The sequence below is a fragment of the Sinocyclocheilus rhinocerous genome, unplaced genomic scaffold, assembly GCF_001515625.1.
Source record: "Sinocyclocheilus rhinocerous isolate Xijiao unplaced genomic scaffold, SAMN03320098_v1.1 scaffold289, whole genome shotgun sequence".
In the NCBI taxonomy this organism is placed as follows: Eukaryota; Metazoa; Chordata; class Actinopteri; order Cypriniformes; family Cyprinidae; genus Sinocyclocheilus; species Sinocyclocheilus rhinocerous.
The window spans coordinates 1,683,538-1,705,149 of NW_015636845.1; the positions used below are offsets into that span (position 1 = coordinate 1,683,538).

Genomic DNA, 21,612 nt, shown 5'->3' on the forward strand with positions numbered 1-21,612 from the left:
ATTATGGTAAGGGGCGTTTCATTTCCGACGTGTGCTTGTGGTGTTCGGCCAATCACAGTGCACTGGGTCAGCTGGCCAATCAGAGCGGACTGCGCTTGTCAAAGGAGGGGGCTTTGTAGAAAACGAAGCGTTTGAGAGAGGCGGGGCATAGAGGACCTACAATAATGTACAGTATTTGAAAAATAATGTGTTTTTTGAACATTAAAGCATGTCAACATATTCTGTTACACCAAATACACAAAATAATGATCTTTAAAAAAGCATCATATGACCCCTTTAAGTTTTATTCAGCAAGGATGCATTAAATTGACCTAAAGTGACAGTAAATAATTTTTTCAGCCTTCAGTTATAGGCACAATGTAGCACTGCTGCTCTCCAAACACTCCTCCCTTAAACTCTGTCCTCCACACGTTCACTGCACCTGCAGTTCATTAACAGTTCAGCCAGAGAACTCGGATGACAGGAAGACAGCAGCCAGCCTGAAAGTGTTCTCTGCGGAGCACTGACCTGGGAACTGTACAGAGAGAGGTTCTGACAACACATATTTTATAAAGTCTGTCTATTTTTATGTCTGGAAATCTGTGGGTAAGAGTGAACTGGGTCGTCTGTAATGAAATATAAATTGCGTACCTGAGGAGGAGGGTGAGAAATTCTTACCGACTCGCCGGATGTAATTTAGAGAATAAATGTCAAGTTTGAAAATGTGGCCACGCTGAGCTTAAAGTATGTAAATATCACACCAGCTCATTTTCACTCACTGTAGAGAACTGCACATCATCTTTACCTATAGGACAGAAACGCAAACAGATCTGTTGACATAAACCCATTGCACACAAACAAGCAAAACTCCAGAGGTCTCTCTGTTGCCATCTTTCTTCAGGCCTGCAGAAACACTCAGAGCTCACGCTGAGAAGGGTTAAAGGCTTTGGGAAATCAGATCACAGTTCTTCACGGAAAGCCAGTCTCTCCCCAGCCTCTACTCCCCTCTGTTCTTCAAACACTCAGTCCGCACAGAACATTCTTATCATTCTCATTGCTGATGTGAGCATTCCTTCATTCCTAGAAACAGGCCAGGCTTTTTACTTCAGCTGCTGATACTCAGCTTGGGGATGTCGAGCCACGTACTGCTCTAATGACATTGTTGAAACGGAAAATCTCACTTCCCCCCAAAAACGTTTCCATATGAGGTGTAATTGTATGAATGACTTTTGGTTTCCATATGAGGTGTAATTGTATGAATGACTTGTTGGGTACTTGTTCTTGCTACGTATTACTGTCAGGGTTTTTTTTTTTTAATGAATTGTGGCTGTGTAAAGATTAAATTCATGGGTCAATAGCTAAATTTTTTTAGAGCAGAGGAAACAAAGGCAATGTTGAGGCCAACTAAATGAAAAATTGTTCATGCAAGAAGGTTAAGGCATGTGTGTTATTTTGTTTGATTGTGATTTTTGTTCTGTTGGGAAAGATCTGGATTTTTACTGACAATAATAGTTATTTGCCCACTCGTAGAAGAGGTTGTTCATTGCTGCTGGCCTCTGTATAAAAATGATCACCAGTCATAGACTGAATAATCAACCAAAATGTGAACTTTTTAGGGATCATAATCATTATGATTTCTAAACTGGCTACCTGTATATTTCATTTTTAATTTTGAGTAAATGTATAAAATAAGTGTTTATTTCAACAATTTAAAGATTTGAACATCTCATTTACTATAATTTAATTGCAACATAGCCTATCTTTATCCCAGCATGTGCGGGACTCTAATTTACCTGTTTGTTTCCTTTCCAGGGGGCCGTTTAGTGTGGTGCGAAGATGCATCAACAGGGAGACGGGCCAGCAGTTTGCTGTGAAGATTGTGGATGTGGCCAAATTCACCTCCAGCCCTGGCCTCAGCACAGAAGGTAAAACACTAGTTTTCCTCTTTAGGTGACGATTGTGAGAAGAATTCATCAGCTGTGACCTTTCCAGAGCTCAGAATACATATTCAGTGTTATCTCATGAATAAGCACTGAATTCTTTACATAGAGCTGGAAATGAACCAAACAGAATCTCTGGGTTTGTGTTGATTTGATCAACCACTCTCTAATCAGGACCTTTGGAGAGGAAATCCTGTATGTCTACACCACCAACTCACCTCCTAAACATCTGCGGTTTCAGTAACTAATACAGCTGTCCAAAATGTACTGTGGAATTAGCATTGCTTTGTTGATGTGAAAATAGAAGAAGTCCTGCTTGGCTGTTACATATATACATAATACCGAGCGTGGACAGCATGTGTGTTTTGCTGAGATTGTGGATAGGCCTGCTATAATTACATTATAATGGGATAGAGTAACCTTGAAGACCTGACTTATTGTGCTCTAGTGTGATCACAGGTTTCATGGCACCTTACATGGCACCTTAGGGAGGTTTTAACAGCAGTACGTTTGAGTGTTTTCAATGTGTGAGTCTTGCTCTGAGTGTGTGTTGCTTTAGATGTTTCTCAAAGCATCTACGCAACAGGACTGTTTTTTTAAACAACAGATAATGATGCAGATTATTCTTTTTATTATTTGATGACACTGAAGCCTGGAGTAATGGATGCTGAAAATTCAGTTTTGGCATTGTTTTTTTTTTTTTAAATATATAGTTTTTTACTATTTTTATTTATATGTATATATTTTGGGATATGGGGTGCCATGCTGAGTTAGTGCTAGTTCCACTAGTTGACTCAAAATAACTGTGTGTAAAGGGTGTCACACCTGAGAACTGTTTTCCCCCCCTGAAATGTCATCCTCTTCTGTTTAGATCGTATTGACTGATTAAGAGTAGTGTTGTTTTTGGCGGCCTGTTTTAATTTTAGTTTTAGTCTAGTCTTTGTGTGAAACTGTCATTTTAGTTTTTATTAGAGTTGACTAAACGATTGCCTCTCGCTCTCATTTTCCTGTCACATTTCAGCTTCCTGTGTTGGCAACAGATCAATGTGAAGCTTGTCTAAAGGACAGGAGTAGTACACAAACATAAATAGAATGAATCAAGATGGCCTTAATGAAGTAACCTTTTTGTGTAAAAATGATCTTACACACGTTTGTGTGTAAGATATTGCCAAAACAACTAGTGGACCTTAGCTTAGTCAGCTAGCAAGACTGACCGATATGCTCTGTGTGTGCAGTACTGAGGTTGGAGTCTACAAGTCTCCCTTGAGAAAGACAGATTTACTGTACTTCCTCTGTCTCAGTGAGGGTGTGTGTAAGCATGGAAACATAGCTGAACAGTTTTGGCGTGAATTCTCTGAAGACTTTATCTAAATTTCTTTGGGTAGGATGTTAAGTACGCATGCATGTGAGAAAGAGATCTTTGCCCAGGGCTTTGTGTTATCTCAGTCCACTGCTAAACCTCTGTCTTATCTCTCCTGAGTTTCACAGTCTCTGCAAACACTCTGCCCACCTCCCATCTGTCTTCCTCCTATGTGGGAGAGAACACACTCATGCTGGTATTTCAGAATCTACTGTATAACTCATGAGACTCAGTGATTAAAACGCTACAGTAACTTTGACTTTTGTCACTGTGTTACCTTTCAAATGTCTATTGCTCTCTGAGTTCAGGATAGAAGCAACTCAGTGAACTTTGCTTCCTTGTAGTTTATTTGTGGTTTACGAGGACTCTCCATAGGCGTAATGGTTTTTATACTGTATACATTTTATATTCTCTCCCCTTACCTTAAACCTGCCACTCACACAAAACTACTGGCAATTTTTTAATAAAAAAAAACACAGTTTAGTCTGTTTTTTAAAGGGGTCATATGATGCGATTTTCAATTTTTCCTTTCTCTTTGGAGTGTTACAAGCTCTTGGTGCATAAAGAAGATCTGTAAAGTTGCAAAGACTAAAGTCTCAAATCCAAAGAGATATTCTTTATAAAAGTTAGTCAACCACGCCTACCTAAAACGGCTCGTTCTAACACGCCCCCACATGTCTACGTCACGATGTGGGAAGATTTGCATAACGCCGCCCAAATGTTCACGCAAAGAAAGAAGGCGTAACTTTTATTCTCGCTGTAGTATTGTTGTTGCCGCCGCCGCCATGTCGTGAAGGTGCTGTTTCGTTGTGAAAGCGAAACTACTTTGGTTGGCCTTCCATAAGAGGACGATATCCGCTTCGTCATGCCTGGAGCTGATCCGTGCTGGTCACTGAGGAAATACATCAACTTAGTGCTGCGGAAGCCGGGTTCTGACTCACAGACTGTAAGTATGTTTTTTATATTTCAAGAATTTGCCACTGACGATTCAAACGCGAGTTTTTTGGGCAGTGTAGAGTAGCACTTGTTGTTTGTCATTTCTCCGATTACAAATGCAGACATGGTTTTATGTTTACTCGGCGCGGCGCGATGCAACGCAAATCGTAAAAAGACAGTTTAAGTAATTATAATCCATAATTATGTCCCCACTGGATGCAACAAATGCCTAGTTTATAATGAGTTTTCATGTTTTTGTCTCGTCGCTCCGGCCGGACAGGGCATCACAATATGGTAAGGGGCGTAACATTTCCATCACACCCTTGAGGTATTCGGCCAATCACAATGCACTGGATAGCTGGCCAATCAGAGCACACCTCGCTTCTCAGACCGATGAGCTTTGTAAAAATCGAAGCGTTTCAGAAAGGCGGGGCATAGAGGAGAAACAATAATGTACAGTATGTGGAAAATAATGTGTTTTTTTAACCTTAAACCGCATAAACACATTTCATTACACCAAATACACAAAATAATGTTCATTTTGGAAAATAGTGTTTTTTGAACCTTAAACCGCATAAACATTTTCATTACATGTTCAATTTCATTACACCAAATACACAAAATAATGTTCTTTTTAGCAGCATTGTATGACCCCTTTAAGCGATTTGGTTTATGGGGACAAAGGAAGTGTCCTCATAAACCATGTTTACATTGTAGTACCCATGAAATTATACACATTTGTGTCCTCATGAACCATACCAGAAACCACACACACACCCTCGTCTCTAACATTACGAATTCTCTTATCGAGTGAAACATCTGTAGTAGGGATGTCAATGATTAATCGATGAACGATTAATTGTCGATAAGAGATGCAATCGATTAAAGCTATCGATGGTCGATTAAGCTATTTAATTTTGGGCTGCATGCGGCTCATGCGCAAAACACGTGTGAGTGACTGTGACGGTATATAAATGCATCATCATTTAACATTCAAATACATTGAGAATATGGAAACATTTGGGTTTGTGCCGAATGAGACGTGAGCAATAATCTCCAAATGCATCTAGCCAAACCCGCGTTCGCTCGTCCTCGTATGCACGCACGCATGCACTGTCATGATCTAATGCACTGTAAATGCCGGATTTTTAAAAACAAATAGGCCTACCGGAACGCAACAATTCAAAATCTGACATTTTCCTGAACAGGATCCAGCAGGATCAAATTAAGTACTGGTCATAATACTCACATAATAATGTTTCATGTGAGCAACAGTGTGTTTTGCTGCAGCAGCGCCGATGGAAGCAGTTCACTGACTGCGCAGCACAACCACACGCACCACAGTTACGTTTGGGATAATTTTATTTTAAATGCCATCACATCCTGTCATGCCTTTGACTGCGTGCCGCTGCAATAGACGCATTTTGCAGGATTAAGGTTAACGATTAATTGATCGTTAATTTAAACGACGATCGATCATGGAAATGATCGAAAATTGACATCCCTAATCTGTAGTATACAAGCTTCTCTTTGTGTAACTTTTAAGTTCATTAGCTATATTCTTTCAGGGAGATATGGAACCAAGAGCATCAAAAATCCTAGCTTCAGACACCATAACACACCAATTTTCCACCTGGGAACAACACATTTCTTAGTGTTATTTCTGTAACTGAAATGTGAACTTTGTAACAGAAGGTAATTCGTCTTTTCATACTAGAAGCAACAGCTCTGCACAATAACTGCCAATCAGAGCAATTGCTTAATTAACAATGAGTGACTTCGGACCACTGAGATTTTAATGTGGCTGAGGCTACCCAGCACAATGCCCTGCCTTAATGTCATGTCACATATCGCAGGCTGACACTTAGGTTTCCACATTTTGCACTTGTTTTTGATTGGTTAAAATATTCTATAAGAAAGGCAACGTTTCCTAAAAATCTTCCATTCCGATGTTGGTCGCTTTTCATTGGAAACCTTGTCTTTTATTATCATTACAATCATTGCACCCAGACCTCTGGATTCTCAGCGTAATCTGAAAAATCAGCAGTCAGCGGTAATGAGCCTTGTAGACAAGTAACACTTCCCATAATTAAGTGACATTACTGACTCTTGCGCTGCTTGACACTTCAGCTAGAGATTCTGCTCTATGGTTTTTCTTTTGAGATTCTGGGTATTTTTTCCACTTCTTACTCGTATTTCTTACATGACCTGTTTACAATACACCTGTTTACATAACCTGGCATCCTTATTTGAAAAAAAAAAGAGTCTCATTTAAATATTTCTGCAGTCTTGAAGAAATGTAATCTATAAAGCTCTTTTTGCTTAATAGTAAAATAATATATGGTGGTTTGTGGGTGTGGGGTTTTGTTGTTTCCCCTCTACTGTACTATGAATAACAGGTGGTGAAAAGCAAAGAAGTGCCACTGGCATTTGTAGTACATGTATCTGTGCATATTTGTAGTATCACCTGTATACACAAATCTGTATGAAACACTGTACTACTGTTGGCACATCCCAAAGCTGATCATTTTGTGTTGTCTAGACATCAGCTGGGGGAAACTACACCGTCATCTGTGCCACTTTTGTGTTTGTAGCACCTTAAGGTCATCGTGCCAGCTGCCAGCCATCTGTGACAAATCCTCTCAAAACTCTATAAAACCTAGGGCTGGACGATATGGCCAAAATTTATATCACGATGTATTTCTTAATTTCGGTCGATACGATATAATTCCGATATCGATATGAACACTATTAAGCCAAGAACGCCCACAACAGATGTCTGTGCATACAAACTTATGAAAAATAAATTTGCCAAGTCTATGACACCTCATATAAAACCATATAATATTTTAGAAAAGAAAAACAGCACAAATAAATTAATGTTCACCTTTTATTTGTGATACATATTGATATTGAATTATTGTCCAGCCCTAATAAAACCTATTCTGTGTTTAGGGTCTATAAACGCACACATTTTTTGTTTGCGTTGAGTCCAGTGTTTTATTATAGCCGCACTTAGGACATCGATACACTGGAGTACAGATGCTTTCATGTACCATTGTAGCACTTACCGTAAAGCACAACTCTAGGGAAAGCCCATAAGGGCCACTTAGATCAGATGAGACAGATTCTCTGTTACTGATGGACAGAAACGAACATAAAGATTATATTCAGTGTGGTTTTAGTTTCTGAAAGACAGATTGAGGTTTTCTTAAAATGAAAGCAGTGCTTAAGTGTGTTAGTGTATATGTTGAGAAGCATTTACGTACACAGTGGTTATTTATGACAGACAAATTATGAAATTTGTTTGTTTCATAGGTTGATAACTTAAGGATGTTGATTCAGTTGGATGTTGATGGTGACTTTTTTCTCATATATTCAGATGTCTGTCATTTTACATTACTACTCAGATGTTTGAATTGAAGCTCATAGCTCAAGGTCACCTCAGCTTCCATATGTATTCAAAAGGATATAATGTAAATATTTTTAAAAATATCTTTTTGAATTCATTTATAATGTGTTATATTGTTATCATTTATAATATTGCAATTTAGAGAAGAAAAAATCGAGGAAGCGAGTTAGCATTTTAGCATTTTAGGTTCCATCGTCCCAGAGTCAATGGTATTTTTGAATGGGAGTTTGATTAAATCCCCTAAAATAAGGTCCATGGTTCACAATAGCTCAAGATACTTTCACGTTTTATTCTACGACATAAAACACACCAGTTACACCCCACTCGTGATTTTTTTAAACGGATACGTTTCTTAAAAAAGACGGTTGCAAAGAAGTTGCTAAATGGGACTACAGGCTCTGTCGGAGACATTAAACATCATTACACCAAACATTTTATCAATTTACAGTATTTTCCAATTGTAGTATAATTTATAGTACAATTAATTGTAGAATAACCAATTAATAGTTTATATTGTTGTTCGACATTGTTTTTTTGCTTTTCCCTGAAATGAAACACAAGACTTCGGATGGAAGATGCTCGTTTTTTTGCTTTCCTACTGATGTAACCCAGCAGAGACTGTGGTTCGGACCATAAGGTAAACTCATGATTATTCCAGGTAAACGCCACATTTACTGGCTTAGTCACGGTGAAAGTAAAACTTTTAACGATGCATAGTGCTTAAAGCCACATTCAAATTAAATGTTTACAGCCACATGAAGCTGGTATAGATTGAGGATTTGCTATAGCAAGGATAATAAAATAACATTTTGTGTACCCTCCCTAACAAAATGAAAGTTGAAATGTGGTACTTTATTCACTAAAATAAGTTTAATCTTACCATATCCAAAAACTCACTCACTCTGCTGTTATTAAATAGATTAAATGCACTAGAATTTTATTGAGTAGTATGTGGAGATATGTTTTTAATTAGAATATTCATGTTAATCAAGGATTGATTGACTTTTAAAGGTGACATATCATGAAAATCTGACTTTTCCAGGTTTTAAGTGCTATAATCAGGTCCCCAGTGCATCTACCAACCAAGGAAACGTGAAAAAGAATAACCCAGCAGGGATCAACGCTAAGGATTTTTTCTACTGGCCCAGTTGGGCCAGTGGTTAAAATTTTTACTTGCCCTGCCAACATTTTCCCTGGCCCTGCCACACAAAATAAAATAGTTGCTGATATCATTGTTTTTGATCTGTTATCTTGTATTCTAATAAATAAGCTTATATGACACCAATATTTTAGATACCAATTAAATTTTGTAATTCTCTATTTCAATTTCGATACCACAGCAAAAATCACTAGCCAAAAATAAATATAAAGTTTAAACATTAAAGACAAGTGACAGTCAGTAAATAAGAACAAATGAACAAATTACAAGTAATAGCACAATTAAATATAGGCCTATAGCACAAAAATAGAAATGAAATGATGCCTTAGGTTTTTATGTTTGTAGATGTTCAGGTACAGAAATTGAAAAATCACATATAAAATAACATTTGCATATTCTTCACTCTGTGTTGCACCTTGATTTTTCATAGCCATTTGAAATTAGAGGCAACCACTGCATTTTAATCATGAATTGAAAAAAAAGTGCAATGTTTGATTTATATTAGACTGTATAATTTCACAATCTGAAGCAAAAACAGAATAACCTGACTTTTGCTTTGTGAAATTATGCTACATAAAACATCTGCACGAAACAGAAACAGCAGGTGGGCTGAATGAGACGCAGATTCACTCTCTGACAGCAGGCGGCGCTTATGGAACAGTGATATAGCGTTTCCTTGGTTACAGCTGTAAACACAGCAGCACTGCGCATATTAACCATTAACACTAATTTAAATGCATCATACGGAGACAAAATGAAAAGAAAACGCCATTTCTGAAAACAGTTCAGTTCCGTTCCCCTCCCCTCAGAAACACGTTCATATAAAATTCAATATTTGGATTTTCTTCCTATATTTCGTGCATCGTGAACAGTGATCTTGTTCTGCCTGCTACAGTATTTTCTCCTCTTTGTGTCCGTCTTCAGCATCTCTGGCCTCTGTTAAAAATGATTGCAGTGCAGTTTGTGTGCAAGCACGGAACAGAAGATAGTCTGAAATAAAACAAAAAATGTCCGGTACATCAGTGCATCTGTAACATTCACCAGTGTATAAATTCAATATAGATTAATCATTGTTAAAGCTACAAAGTTATTTGCCAGGGTGGGTATTTTGACATACTTTTGTATGTATTTGCGGCTCACGCGGCTGTCTGTGCGCGCGCTGTTCACACAGAACACAGTGCGCGAGTACTGAATTTAGTTGTCTTTCGCGCCCAAATGCTTTTTAATCGCTTGAATTCTTAAATTAACAAGTCTTAAAAACACATGCAAAGGATAAGTCGTGACGACACTGCAGTGGACTGATCGGGCAAGTGACAAATCCGTCTACTGTCCCGAACGTCTTTCACGCTGGCCCCGGGCTATCGGGCAGTCCTTATGTCGAGCCCTGCCCAGTAACTTTGTTTTGGTAAGCCTTTTTCTGCAAGCGTCTGAGAAAACAAGCGCGTCTGATTTCGCTCCCTTGGTGACGTGGCAAAGGGATCTCATTATAATATTACCGCCCCTTAATCTGTAAATTTCCACCCACGGCGCCGTCATTTTGATTTCGCAAGCGACAACGGTGTACCAGTTCTAATGCCATGGCGAAAGTTTGAGCAAAACATGCTAACTTCTGCCTTTGGCTGTACCGACGAGCACAGAACACTATTTGGAGTCCCAGCCTCAGAGGAGACAACAGAGCAGTGGATTTATTGATTTATTTACTGAGATGTGTGCTCTCAGACATCCGTATATCAGAAGTTTAAACTCATATGGTTTAAAATGCATGATTTCAGTGCGATAAACATGATAATCAGAACCAAAACAGATGTTTTTAGTAATGGCACAGCTCTATTCTGGAAAAGGGGGTGGGTAGCAGCAGCTTATTTGCATTTAAAGAAACAGGCCCGAAAAACAGCGTGTTTCTGCTTCCACTCAAAATAGGCATTTTCAAAATGTTATAATAAATTATCTGTGGAGTATTTTGAGCTGAAACTTCACAGACACATTCTGGGGACACCAGAGACTTATATTACATATTTTAAAAAGGGGCATAATATGTCTCCTTTAATGCACCTTATTTCGAAATGTACAGAAATACGTGCTTTCGTATGTCCTTTAGTTATGATTATTTCATTTATTCACTATACTATATATTGCTAGTGTCTCATTTCAGTTTTAGTTTGGCTCTAGATTTGTATTTATTCCAGTTTATATGAAAAGGTTCATGTAGCGTGGATTAAAATTAAGTTTCATGAACTATGGTTGAACACAGAGCTTATTTTTTGCAATAATCCAAAAGCCTTTGGAAAAATCCTATTGGATTTTGTCGAGGGAACCAGTGTGATGCTAACAGCCGATTGGCCTACAAAGTGACGTCATAGATCCCCCACTCTATTCCTTGAAAAAGAAAATCCATTCTTCAAAACACCAAGCTTTGTTACATTTTTGTCGAGTGCCCTGGACTGTTGGAGTCACTCATTCTTATTCTGTGTTAGCAGGACTGAATGAAATGTCTTTCATTCTCCAGCTCTCAGAATCATAGATAAAACCTCACATTTGAAAGTGGCAACTGAAGAACTCTCTCTGTAGGAATTCTGGCCCTTCAGTAACCCTGTCATTCATGCTTTTTTTGCAGCAAATTCTTTGAGAAAGTGTGTGGTCTTCCAGAGGACCACAATCGAACTTTAGTGGGGTCCTATTGATCTGGGGCAAAAAAAAAGAAATCTGTCCAGAATTGAAGGGAATGCGGCCTCCAAGAGGCAGAGAGATAGGCTCCTTTATTGTCTTCCCTGCAGGAGGTTCTAAAGTCTCCACCATAGCACACGCAAACAGCCGAATGTTAAATGCCATTATCATCATCATCACCACTGCAGAGCTCCAGCAGTGTCTTCTGCAACAAGAGGTTGTTTTGAGGTTAACGCTACCTTTTCATTTAGCTACGCAATTTATTTCATGCTATTTTTGGAAAAGAGAGTGTTTTGTGTATGTTTTTCAAAGCGACTCCATTCAGGATATTTACAGAGAGGAAAGCCTCCAAACAGCCTGTGGGAAATCCACAATTATAATTTAAAAGACCCTCCGTTGCTTTTCATGTTTGCTTCTCTGCAACGTTTGTATAAAGTCACCAAATCATGAAAAGATTCACTCAGAAAGCTGCAGAATCAGAGGTTGTTAGCCCGGGTGAACTGTTTTTCTCTACGGATCAGATCAGTATGGTTTGTTTCAACCTCTTTTTCCCAAGATCTCAAAAAATGTCTCTCCAGAAGCATTTAGCAACTTTTCAAAAGTTGTTTCTTTTTTTCAAGACTATTGTTGGGCAGCCTTGTTTTAGAGGACTTTCTTAGCTATACACAGACATGAAAAGGCAAAGATTTCTTCAAGGTACTTTATGGTTGAAGTTAAAACCTATATATATATATATACATATATACATATATTTTACATTAGGGCTGCATGATAAATCGCAATGAAATCGCAGTCACGATTAGGCAAAAGCTGCGATTGTCATGTGCGTCTTGTCAGTGAAGCACGATTCTGTGATCAGTTGTAAATCTCCATCCGAAGGCCAGAGGGCGCTCTCGCGCTGAAAGTCCAAATAGCATGGCAGAAGAAACCCAGGAAATCCCTATAGCAGTAGCCGAATAAACAGAAGATTTAACTGCTTTCATTGATTCAACGTGACTAATAAACACAAGACTACGACAATATATGATTTATCTGAGTTCTTATTATAATTATTATTATAATTTTCATTATAATAAAATATATAATAATGCAATGCTAATCGATATAGACTTTAATCACTGCTTAGAACACTATGAAATATGTTGCGTGCCTTATTCTGTGTAAGAAGCCACCTTTGGAACATTCTCAAATCATGCTCATTCCCTCCACAAGTGTGTATGTATATTTATATTTATATATATACCACATAAGTGCAGGACTGAAGCAGATATATCTGTAGTACTGGGTGCTAAAGCCATGCATCTGTAACCTGTGCCAGTGGTGGGGTGGACACCACTTCACTTGCGCTGTAATTATTACAACACTTAGAAGACAATTAGGCTGTTCAACAGCCTGCTGTAATCAGCCAACCTGCCACTAAAGAATGAGAGATAGAGCCAGAGGATACGTCAGAGAAGGAGGGAACACTTCCTAGGCCTCTGCTGGTGATCATGCCATTTATTATACCTTAAAGATTAGGCCATATGTATACCCACATCCTAACTGGTTTTTAATTGGATATTCTCATCTTAGCCTCTGTCTTGTTGTTGTTAGATTAGTACAGTACATTTTGATATTGTTTGCTGAGAGAAACATCTTGGCTCGTGGGTTTAGTGATTTTAAGCAAAGTATAAAACTTTGGCCCATAATTACAATCCTTGATATATTTTGGAACATGTTTTGAGCTATCCAGTATATCTATATATGTTTTTTTTTCTTTGTGATATGAAATGTATTTTTCAAGGGCCTTGAGAACAAAGCTCCATTTCTAGAGACTGGGGAACCTTTTCTTCCTTTTCTTTTCATCACTGGATCTGAGCAGCCCACCTCTTTACTGTATGTCTGAAATTATTCTGAAGCTTGGCATCCGACAAAGAAATGTGAAATATAGATTTTCATTATTTCTTTAATAATTGCAAAAAAAAAAAAAAAAAAAATGCTGTAAGATGCTGTATTGATTTTTTGGTCTCCTGTGCCCTTCAAGTCATAAATCGAGACACAACCGATGGTAAAAGGCTGTTAAAATGTAATATCTTGTCTTTTAATGCTCTAGCTGTACCTTAGCACCTCCAACCTGCTGCTGTCTGCCTCTCTAGCATGACACTTACCAGAGACTGAGAGATCATGGGAGGTGTGTGTTTACTGTATGTGTGTGTCAGCAGCTGCGTTTGGTGTCATGTGATCTGCGGAGGCCACACTGAGCGTGTGAATGCTGCTCGGCGAGGAGTCCCTGCCGTCCATCAGCACCTCTGAATCACATACCGACTGCAGCTTTATCTCTCTCTCTATCTATATAAAATGGGTGAGCGTGTTAACCGCCTCTTTATGATTTGTCTCATCATGATTTGGACATCATGTGAAATCCATGCCAGTGTGTGAACTCACAGTATGCACAGGTTGAGCTTGAAAGAAATCGTCAGTGCTGTATGTTGTGGATTGAACTCTAAACATCTCTTTATGGCCGTTTTCTTCAACTAGACCCTCTAATGGCGCTTTTCCACTGCGTGGTACGACTCGGCTCGGTACCAACCGAGGTGGTACTAAAAAAAGTACCAGGTACTGTACCCAGTGGAAAACCCCCCCAAAGTGAACCGTACCGAGCCGTACCGTGCCGTACCATGCAGTGGAAAAGTGCCATAATATATGCCAGGGGTTGATTATGACTGAAATTAATCTTTTTTTTTTACTGCATGTCTGCAAGTGTATTTTGCACACTTTATTTTAAGGTCCAATTCTCGCTATTAACAAACTACAACTTTTGCCTCAAAAAAACTCCCAATTTGCTGCTTATTAATAGTTAGTAAGGTAGTTGTTAAGTATGGGTATTGGGTAGGATTAGGGATGTAGAATATGGTCATGTAGAATAAAGCTTTATATGTACTATATTTGTATATGTGAGAATGCTTTATATGTACTAATAAACAGCCAATATGTTAATAACAGGCATGCTAATAAGGAACTAGTTAATAGTGAGAATTGCTCCCTGTACTAAAGACTTACCTGTATTTCTATCTTAAATGAATAGTGAAATAATATTATTTGTGTTAAACTTTGGTATCATTTACATCAAAACTAAGTATACTTTTTTATTTTTTACCAAGGAGACGATAGAGACAGTAGAGAGTATGATTGAAATGAAATGAGATATGGGATGCGAGAAGAAAAAAATATTAATGCTACTTGGTAACTGAATGGTCTTATTTGAATGTGTAATTAACAAATAATCTAAAATGTTAAATAAAATAGTATTTTAAAATGCATATTTACAATTTAGGAATGATAGCTATAAAATAAGAATTTTTAAAGATTCCAAACGTGTTATTTCCAGCACAGAAGACCACACTGAAAAGAATAACTTGTAAGATTTACTTAAAAAAATCCTCGTAACAAATTGCACGAACACATTTTAAATAAATTTTACTGCTCTAATATCAAGTACAACTTACTCGCTATTATTAAGTAAAATCTACTTACTACTAAACTTAACATTCATGAAGAAATTAAATCTAATTGCACCCTAATTAAGTAAATATTACTTAATTATATTTAATTTAAAAGTTGTGTTTATTTAAAGTCATTAAGTAAAGTTTATTTATTATTTTATAGACAGGAACCTTGCATTTATAAAAATATTAAGTAAATCCTACTGTAGTTTTGGATTTTGTTTTCCCTTAATAATAAAAACCTTCATTTTAAAACTACATGTTGTGTTCACTTGTGTTATCTTTTACTAATATTTAAATTTGTTTGATGATCTGAAACATTAAAGTGTGACAAACATGCAAAAAAATAAGAAATCAGGAAGGGGGCCAACACTTTTTCACACCACTGTATATTACTCCCTATCATTATGTAAACATTGCTAATTTCTTTTTGATTAATATAACCACATTAAACTATTCATTTTGTCTATACCAGGGGTTCTCAACTCTGGCCCTCGAGGTCCACTTTCGTGCAGAGTTTAGCTCTAACCCTAATCAAACACACCTGAACAAACTTTTCAAGGTCTTCAGGATTACTAAAAAGTTACAGGTTGCTAAACTCTGCAGGGACATGGACCTTTGAAATATAATTCATATAAACCAACCGTCCCTCTGATTCAAAGCGCTGGTCCAAACGCGCAGAACTTCTAGATTAGAATTTACTCAATATATCTAGATTTATGTGCAATGACTATAATACATGTAAATATTACGAGTAAATATGAATAAGAGTTACTATTCTCACACAGTTCATTAATTACATGAATTAAATGTGTACAGTTTACTTAGAAAACTGTTGTTCTCCTTGATTTTTAATATTACAAATAGAATTTATGATGATTCGTTTAATATATTTTTTCAGTGCACTAAACAAAAGTATGTTTTGAGATGTAGTGGAAATGACACTGTGCTCAAAAAGTGTTTTACATTTAAGTTAAAAATGACAGGAATTGGAAAATTATCCTGGGATGCATGTATATACACTATATTGACATTGTTAGGAGACAAAATAAATGCACTAGTGAACAGTTTTAAACAATTTTTTTTTTCTAAAAGTCCACAGGGCCAAATATGCTCCTAGTTGAAGAAACACTCACTGGATGTGTTGGAATGTCTCAAATTTTGTCAGCGCTCTCCACACAGTGTGGGTTTAAGTGTGTAGGCTATCATTTAGAAATACGCTTCAGATGATTGCCATACATTTGATAACAGGCTGTTATTCAGAAAGAAATTAACTTGGACCTTCAAACTCCTCTTTCAGAAAGACACATGTTCCTCTTCTATTTAAGAGGGCACAGAAATAGCTGGGTGTAAAGCAGAAGGGCTCCTTCTGCCTTCTTCTATAGCTGTTTATATCCTACCCCATCACTGATCTGTGCTCCCGTCCTTGACTGACTGTTTTGAGTGTTTGTTTGAGATATTTGACAGAGTAGGATGTGTGGTGGATGACTCTTTTCTTTGGTTTTTGGGGGGCTGGGATGGATGTCATTTTATAAATGCTTCAGGGGTCAATCTGGCTGGTTAGTGGAACTCAGCGTCAGGTGGCTCTCTGATACTCTGTTTGATGGATCACTGTTTACTCAGGTTAGTGACAGTGCTGGTGTGATGGAGAGAGGCCACATATGCTGGAGTCGTGGCCCAGCATAATTATTAGCATTATTAATATCAGCACACTCAAAGACCTCCTATGGTCCGTTCACACACAACAATCAGTACGTTTACATGGACAACAATACTCTGATTAAGAATCTACAATGTAAACAGAGATTTTTGATTACCTTAATCTGGCTAAAGTCATAATCGAAGTAAACACTAATCGAATTAAGACATGTGGAGTATTCCTATTTTAGTCGCATTATTGAAGTGCAGTATAGACATGTACACACCTTAATCACATTATTACCGTCGTGTAGGACTTTTCGCTGCATTTTCCAAATAATTAACTGCACTGGAAGCTTTCAGTAAATTAAAAATGCCAACTGTATATGGCATCATAACGGAGACGAACTAAATGTTTATACATGAAATTCTGGAGGGGACGTCAGATGGCGTCACGTGGTGACGTAATGACGTGTGCCATTAATCGATCTATGTACTATAACATGTAAACCGGGAACATGAAAGGAATATTCTAAAAGCAACTCATGTAAACACCTTAATCGTAATATTGTCTTATTCAGAATACGGTAAATAATTAGATTACTGATGTCCATGTAAACGTAGTCAATGACATGACATGGCTGCAGTTCCAATCAAACTGGCTGACTTTACATGAGCCGAGTTACACAGTTTTTTATTATTCCCCCGGGAAAAACCATCCTGAATTGATGCATTGAACACTTCTGGGGAAGAACTCATAAATGTGAGAGGTTTGTGGCATCAGATCCTGTTTGGTGCACTAAGTAGCAAGTATACTAGACATGCAATGCATTATTTCTGAATTTTTCTGCAAAATAATCAGTTCTTTTGCACATTTTTTCAGTAAATTCTTCCCGTTTAGGCAGAAAGTTTGTAAACTGAAAAAGATGTATATTGAATTAGATTTATTGATGATAGTCAAAAGTGTGGCTCCATGTGAATAGCTTGCAGTGAGAGGGAGGTTTTTCCCCACACAAACTACTGATTTTACACATAATATAGATACACTGTAGCTTAGCACTCTTTTAACGGAGTCAGCGTGAGCGGAGCCCTCCTGCATAACCTCTCTGAAGGTGGTCCTGACTGCACAGACCACTGCTGACTTCACATCTCTCCGCTCTGTGCACACCTGCATCGCTCTCTCCTCCTGATCTGTGTCTGAATGCTGATTGGTCCACGTGTTTGCATTTAAAAGAGCTGCCTATGCTTTAAGGGATATTTGACTTGCAAATAAAGGATTTGGATTTATGGGTAGGGTTATGAAGTGACGCTTGTTAAACAGTTGCTGAGTGGTATATTTGCAATGATTTTGCTGCCGTAAAATTAAAACGCAATAAAATTAAGCAACATTGGGATTGTAATGATTTTAATGTGCTTTTTAAAAGGCTGTGTAGTTCCCCACAGACTGTGCCATTAGAGTAGTTTCATGAGCCTTGATTCTGTGAATCAGATTAAATGGACAGTTTCAGTGAATTCATTCAACAGATTCAACAATTTGTTGCATCATCAGTAAAAAATGTGCACTGGAGTCATTTTTCATTTATTCAAATGTTTGAATAAAATATATCTAGGTAAATAATAATGCTGTTATTATGCATCAATTATGCATTGAATAATACTGCATATCATTTTCATTGTATTCAGAAGACAGGTTATAAAATGTATCTTGATTTTTTTTACTTGATTAGTTTGATTTATATTGTGCTTTAAGCAGTTTGAATCTATATAAATATATAGATTTAATTCATCGTTCAATGACATGAACTTATGTTCTACACTGCTGTTATTCTGTGTTCCACCACTAGGGCTAACAGCTCTTTTGTGTGTTGTGTTTCATTGTCACTCTTTTAGACTGTTTTACACGGTTTCTTTAAGAGCTCCTTTGATTAGGTTCAGTATCTTTGTGTTCTGATAGAATGGAAAGCTCTGGCATTACAGCAGTAAACTACAGTGTCCAGTTCCAGCCTGAGCAAACAGTGACATTTCATTCATCACATTGGCTGTGTTTTTTTCTCTTTGAATCTTCAGGTTCAGCAGCACCGTCCACCTTAAGGGCTTTTTAATGTCATTTTTATGGCTGCCAGGAAGATATTGTGAAGATATAAAAAGCATGCTGAGACTTATAGCCTTTGCAGTTGTATGTTCTTGGGCAGAAATTATCTATCTCTATCTCTCTCTTTCTCTGTTTATCACTACATCTGGTACACATTGGTTGTGTATTTATTGTTTGATTTGATTTGGCTCCAGAATTATGATAACTCTTATAGGGACAAAATACATATGGTCATGTCATATTTCTTTTGCATGTAATAATACATTTAGCAACATTGTAGATATTGTAATACCACCTATTTTATTAATTTCTGTGAATCAGTTCAAATGGTCTGTTTCAGGGAATTTTTATCCACATACTTTTGATTTATGAGCCATAATGCAAACAAATAATTGAATCATTGTTTTGAATCAATTCACTTAAACCGTCTGAACCGATTCACTGAAATGAACCAAAGTTACCAATTCTAATGCCTATTTTGTGCAGTTAAATCAGAAACATCTGTCTTAGTCTTATTCTCACAAGTTGCGAGGATCACAAAAGTCTTAATTAATAACCAAATAAAAGCACATAACAATCACAACAGTATTTATGATGTAACTTAATTTTATATTGGCAGCAATATATTACATACAGATTATATCAACGAGCGCAAAGTTACATATCTCTGAACTGTGTTTAGTCGCCGTTAATTAAAAGCCGAAAACTAAACTTTTGTCTCAGCATGTCATTGTCTAATTTTACTTGGTTGATGTTTATTATTTCCTTTTCAATTAATATGGAAGTCCTCATCCTGAGCCGTAGGTTTGGGCAGAATATCTGCACTCATGCACTCTCTGCAACCTTCAAAACGCTCATCTGCTTTCAAAGAGATTGCCATACATTTCATTCTTTATAGAGCAAGAGAGAAGGAGAGAGAGGCTTCATGGTTGCCATTGAATTGAAGGTCTTTCTTGCGGTTGTAAATTGCCCGAGTGTTTGTGAGAATATTTCACCCCTTTATTAGTTATGGCGCTGTGTGAGTGATGGTTCTCATTCTTCAGCAGGTACCCTGTGTTTCACAGACTAATATAATTCTGTGTGCACAGGTTGATTTGCCTGCTTACCTTCATAGTGTGATATATATACGTTCATCTTTCTCATTTTTGGCTCTATAAATGGACCGATAGTTTGCGTTCGTCTCAGTCCTCTTTATTTACCGCGTCAGGGTGACTGATTGTTTCCATATTCTCCTCTGTGCCTCTGTGTCTCATATGTGCTATATTGCAGAAGGAGGACATTAAATGTTAATGCAGTTAAAAGAGAAACACATTCTCCAAAACATTCAAACGGTTAATGTGCAGTATATCTTTCCCTGGTGTATGGAATACCCCCAGAATAGCTGAACGAGACAGTATCTCTGACACACAATCTGTTGTAAAAATACTTTGCATCAGACATGAATGGATTTGTCTCGAATAATAGAAGGTGAAACATTTATTTAACTACAAATGTTCCAATTGTGCTGTTAGCACAAATGGGGTACTTTGCACTAACTGGATATCACACAAAGCATTGAAGCTATTTCAGCATAACTGTGTCATGATTTTGCATCATCCCACTTCAAGTGGCTTTATACATGTGACATGACTGCACAATGATAATGCATAATAAAACAGTACATCCCCAAGAAAGAAAATGTAATCAATTATTCACCCTTATGTTGTACCAAACCTGTATGGCTGCAGTTTTCCTTATAATGCAAGCAAATGGAATTTTATTTTATTTTATTTTATTCAGTGCGTACTGTATGTGTAATTATTATAACCTGGTGTTTATTGTAGAAAATGCTCAACAGATTAATTTAATTTCTTTAAAAAAAAAATTTGTATTATATAATAGCATTACAGAACAGAATCAAGTCACATCAACACATTAATTTCAGCATTAAAAAAAGCTATATTGATTAACCACTAATTTATAGTTTGTGATAGAGAATGTAGTGAAAATTATAGGGAGAACAGCAGAGAACAGGAGAAAGTTGTGATCCAGATATTAATTCTTCTTGTACAATGGTTCAATGTGTCAGGGCACTTGTTCTAACCATTACTAGACCATGGCTTTGTCATGATGCACTGCCCATCTCTTCAACACACGTTCACACACAGAGTGCATAGTGGAAGATAAAGCGGGTCGGAGTCCAGGTGGACAGCAGAAGGTCAGCAGTGTGTCTGTGTTTGTGTTTATCTGTCAGAGGAGATGAGTGGAATCGTTCAGGTGCTGGACGTCTGCCGTCAGCCCAGCCCCTGCTCTTCTTACTGCTGGAGCCAGTCGACATGTTTTATTACTCTGAAAAATGACTGCAGCTCAGTTAACCTTCACCAGATAACCCGTAAAATAGGGATGCACTGAAATGAAAATTCTTGGCCGAAGCCGAAACCGAACAAAATTAAACACTGGGCCGAAGGCCGAATACCGAATACAGAGTTTTTTTCCCCATGTATTTTGCCAAAAAAAAAAAATTACACCATTGCATAAATTATAATGATTATTATCATTATTATTGTCTTAATTTTTATTTTATTTTACAGAACAACAGTAAAATTACAATACTAACATTTATGAATGTTGATAAGAGTTCTTGCTTTTTCTCAACTTTTACTTTGGCGGAAACACGCAGGAAGACCGCAATGCTTATTTTTGTTGACAACAGATTTATAAATGAGTCTCATTACGAATACGTCGTACGTATTGCATTGTCACATGCCTTGCAAAAATTCATAAACATGTGACTGAGCAACCGACGACTGTATCAGCGCAGATTTTCCTCGCGCTTTGGACTTTGAACCCTGGTTAACAAGCAGATCTGCTGCGAGTTCGTGCAGCGCTGTCAGAATACATGCAATGCGCGCGTGTATTAGAAAACATAACGTTCTGCAGTTTATTTACTAATTGTTTAAGGCCATTTCGC

General features: G+C 37.3%; 1 protein-coding gene across 1 annotated transcript in view; it reads left to right on the forward strand.

Moving 5' to 3' along the window:
• Positions 1-21,612, forward strand: part of LOC107748183 (peripheral plasma membrane protein CASK-like) — a 191,196-nt gene that overhangs the window by 116,944 nt on the left and 52,640 nt on the right. The window contains exon 2 of the mRNA XM_016562883.1: positions 1,792-1,904. Within this exon, the coding sequence (XP_016418369.1) occupies positions 1,792-1,904 (113 nt within the window). The remainder of the gene's footprint in view (positions 1-1,791; positions 1,905-21,612) is intronic.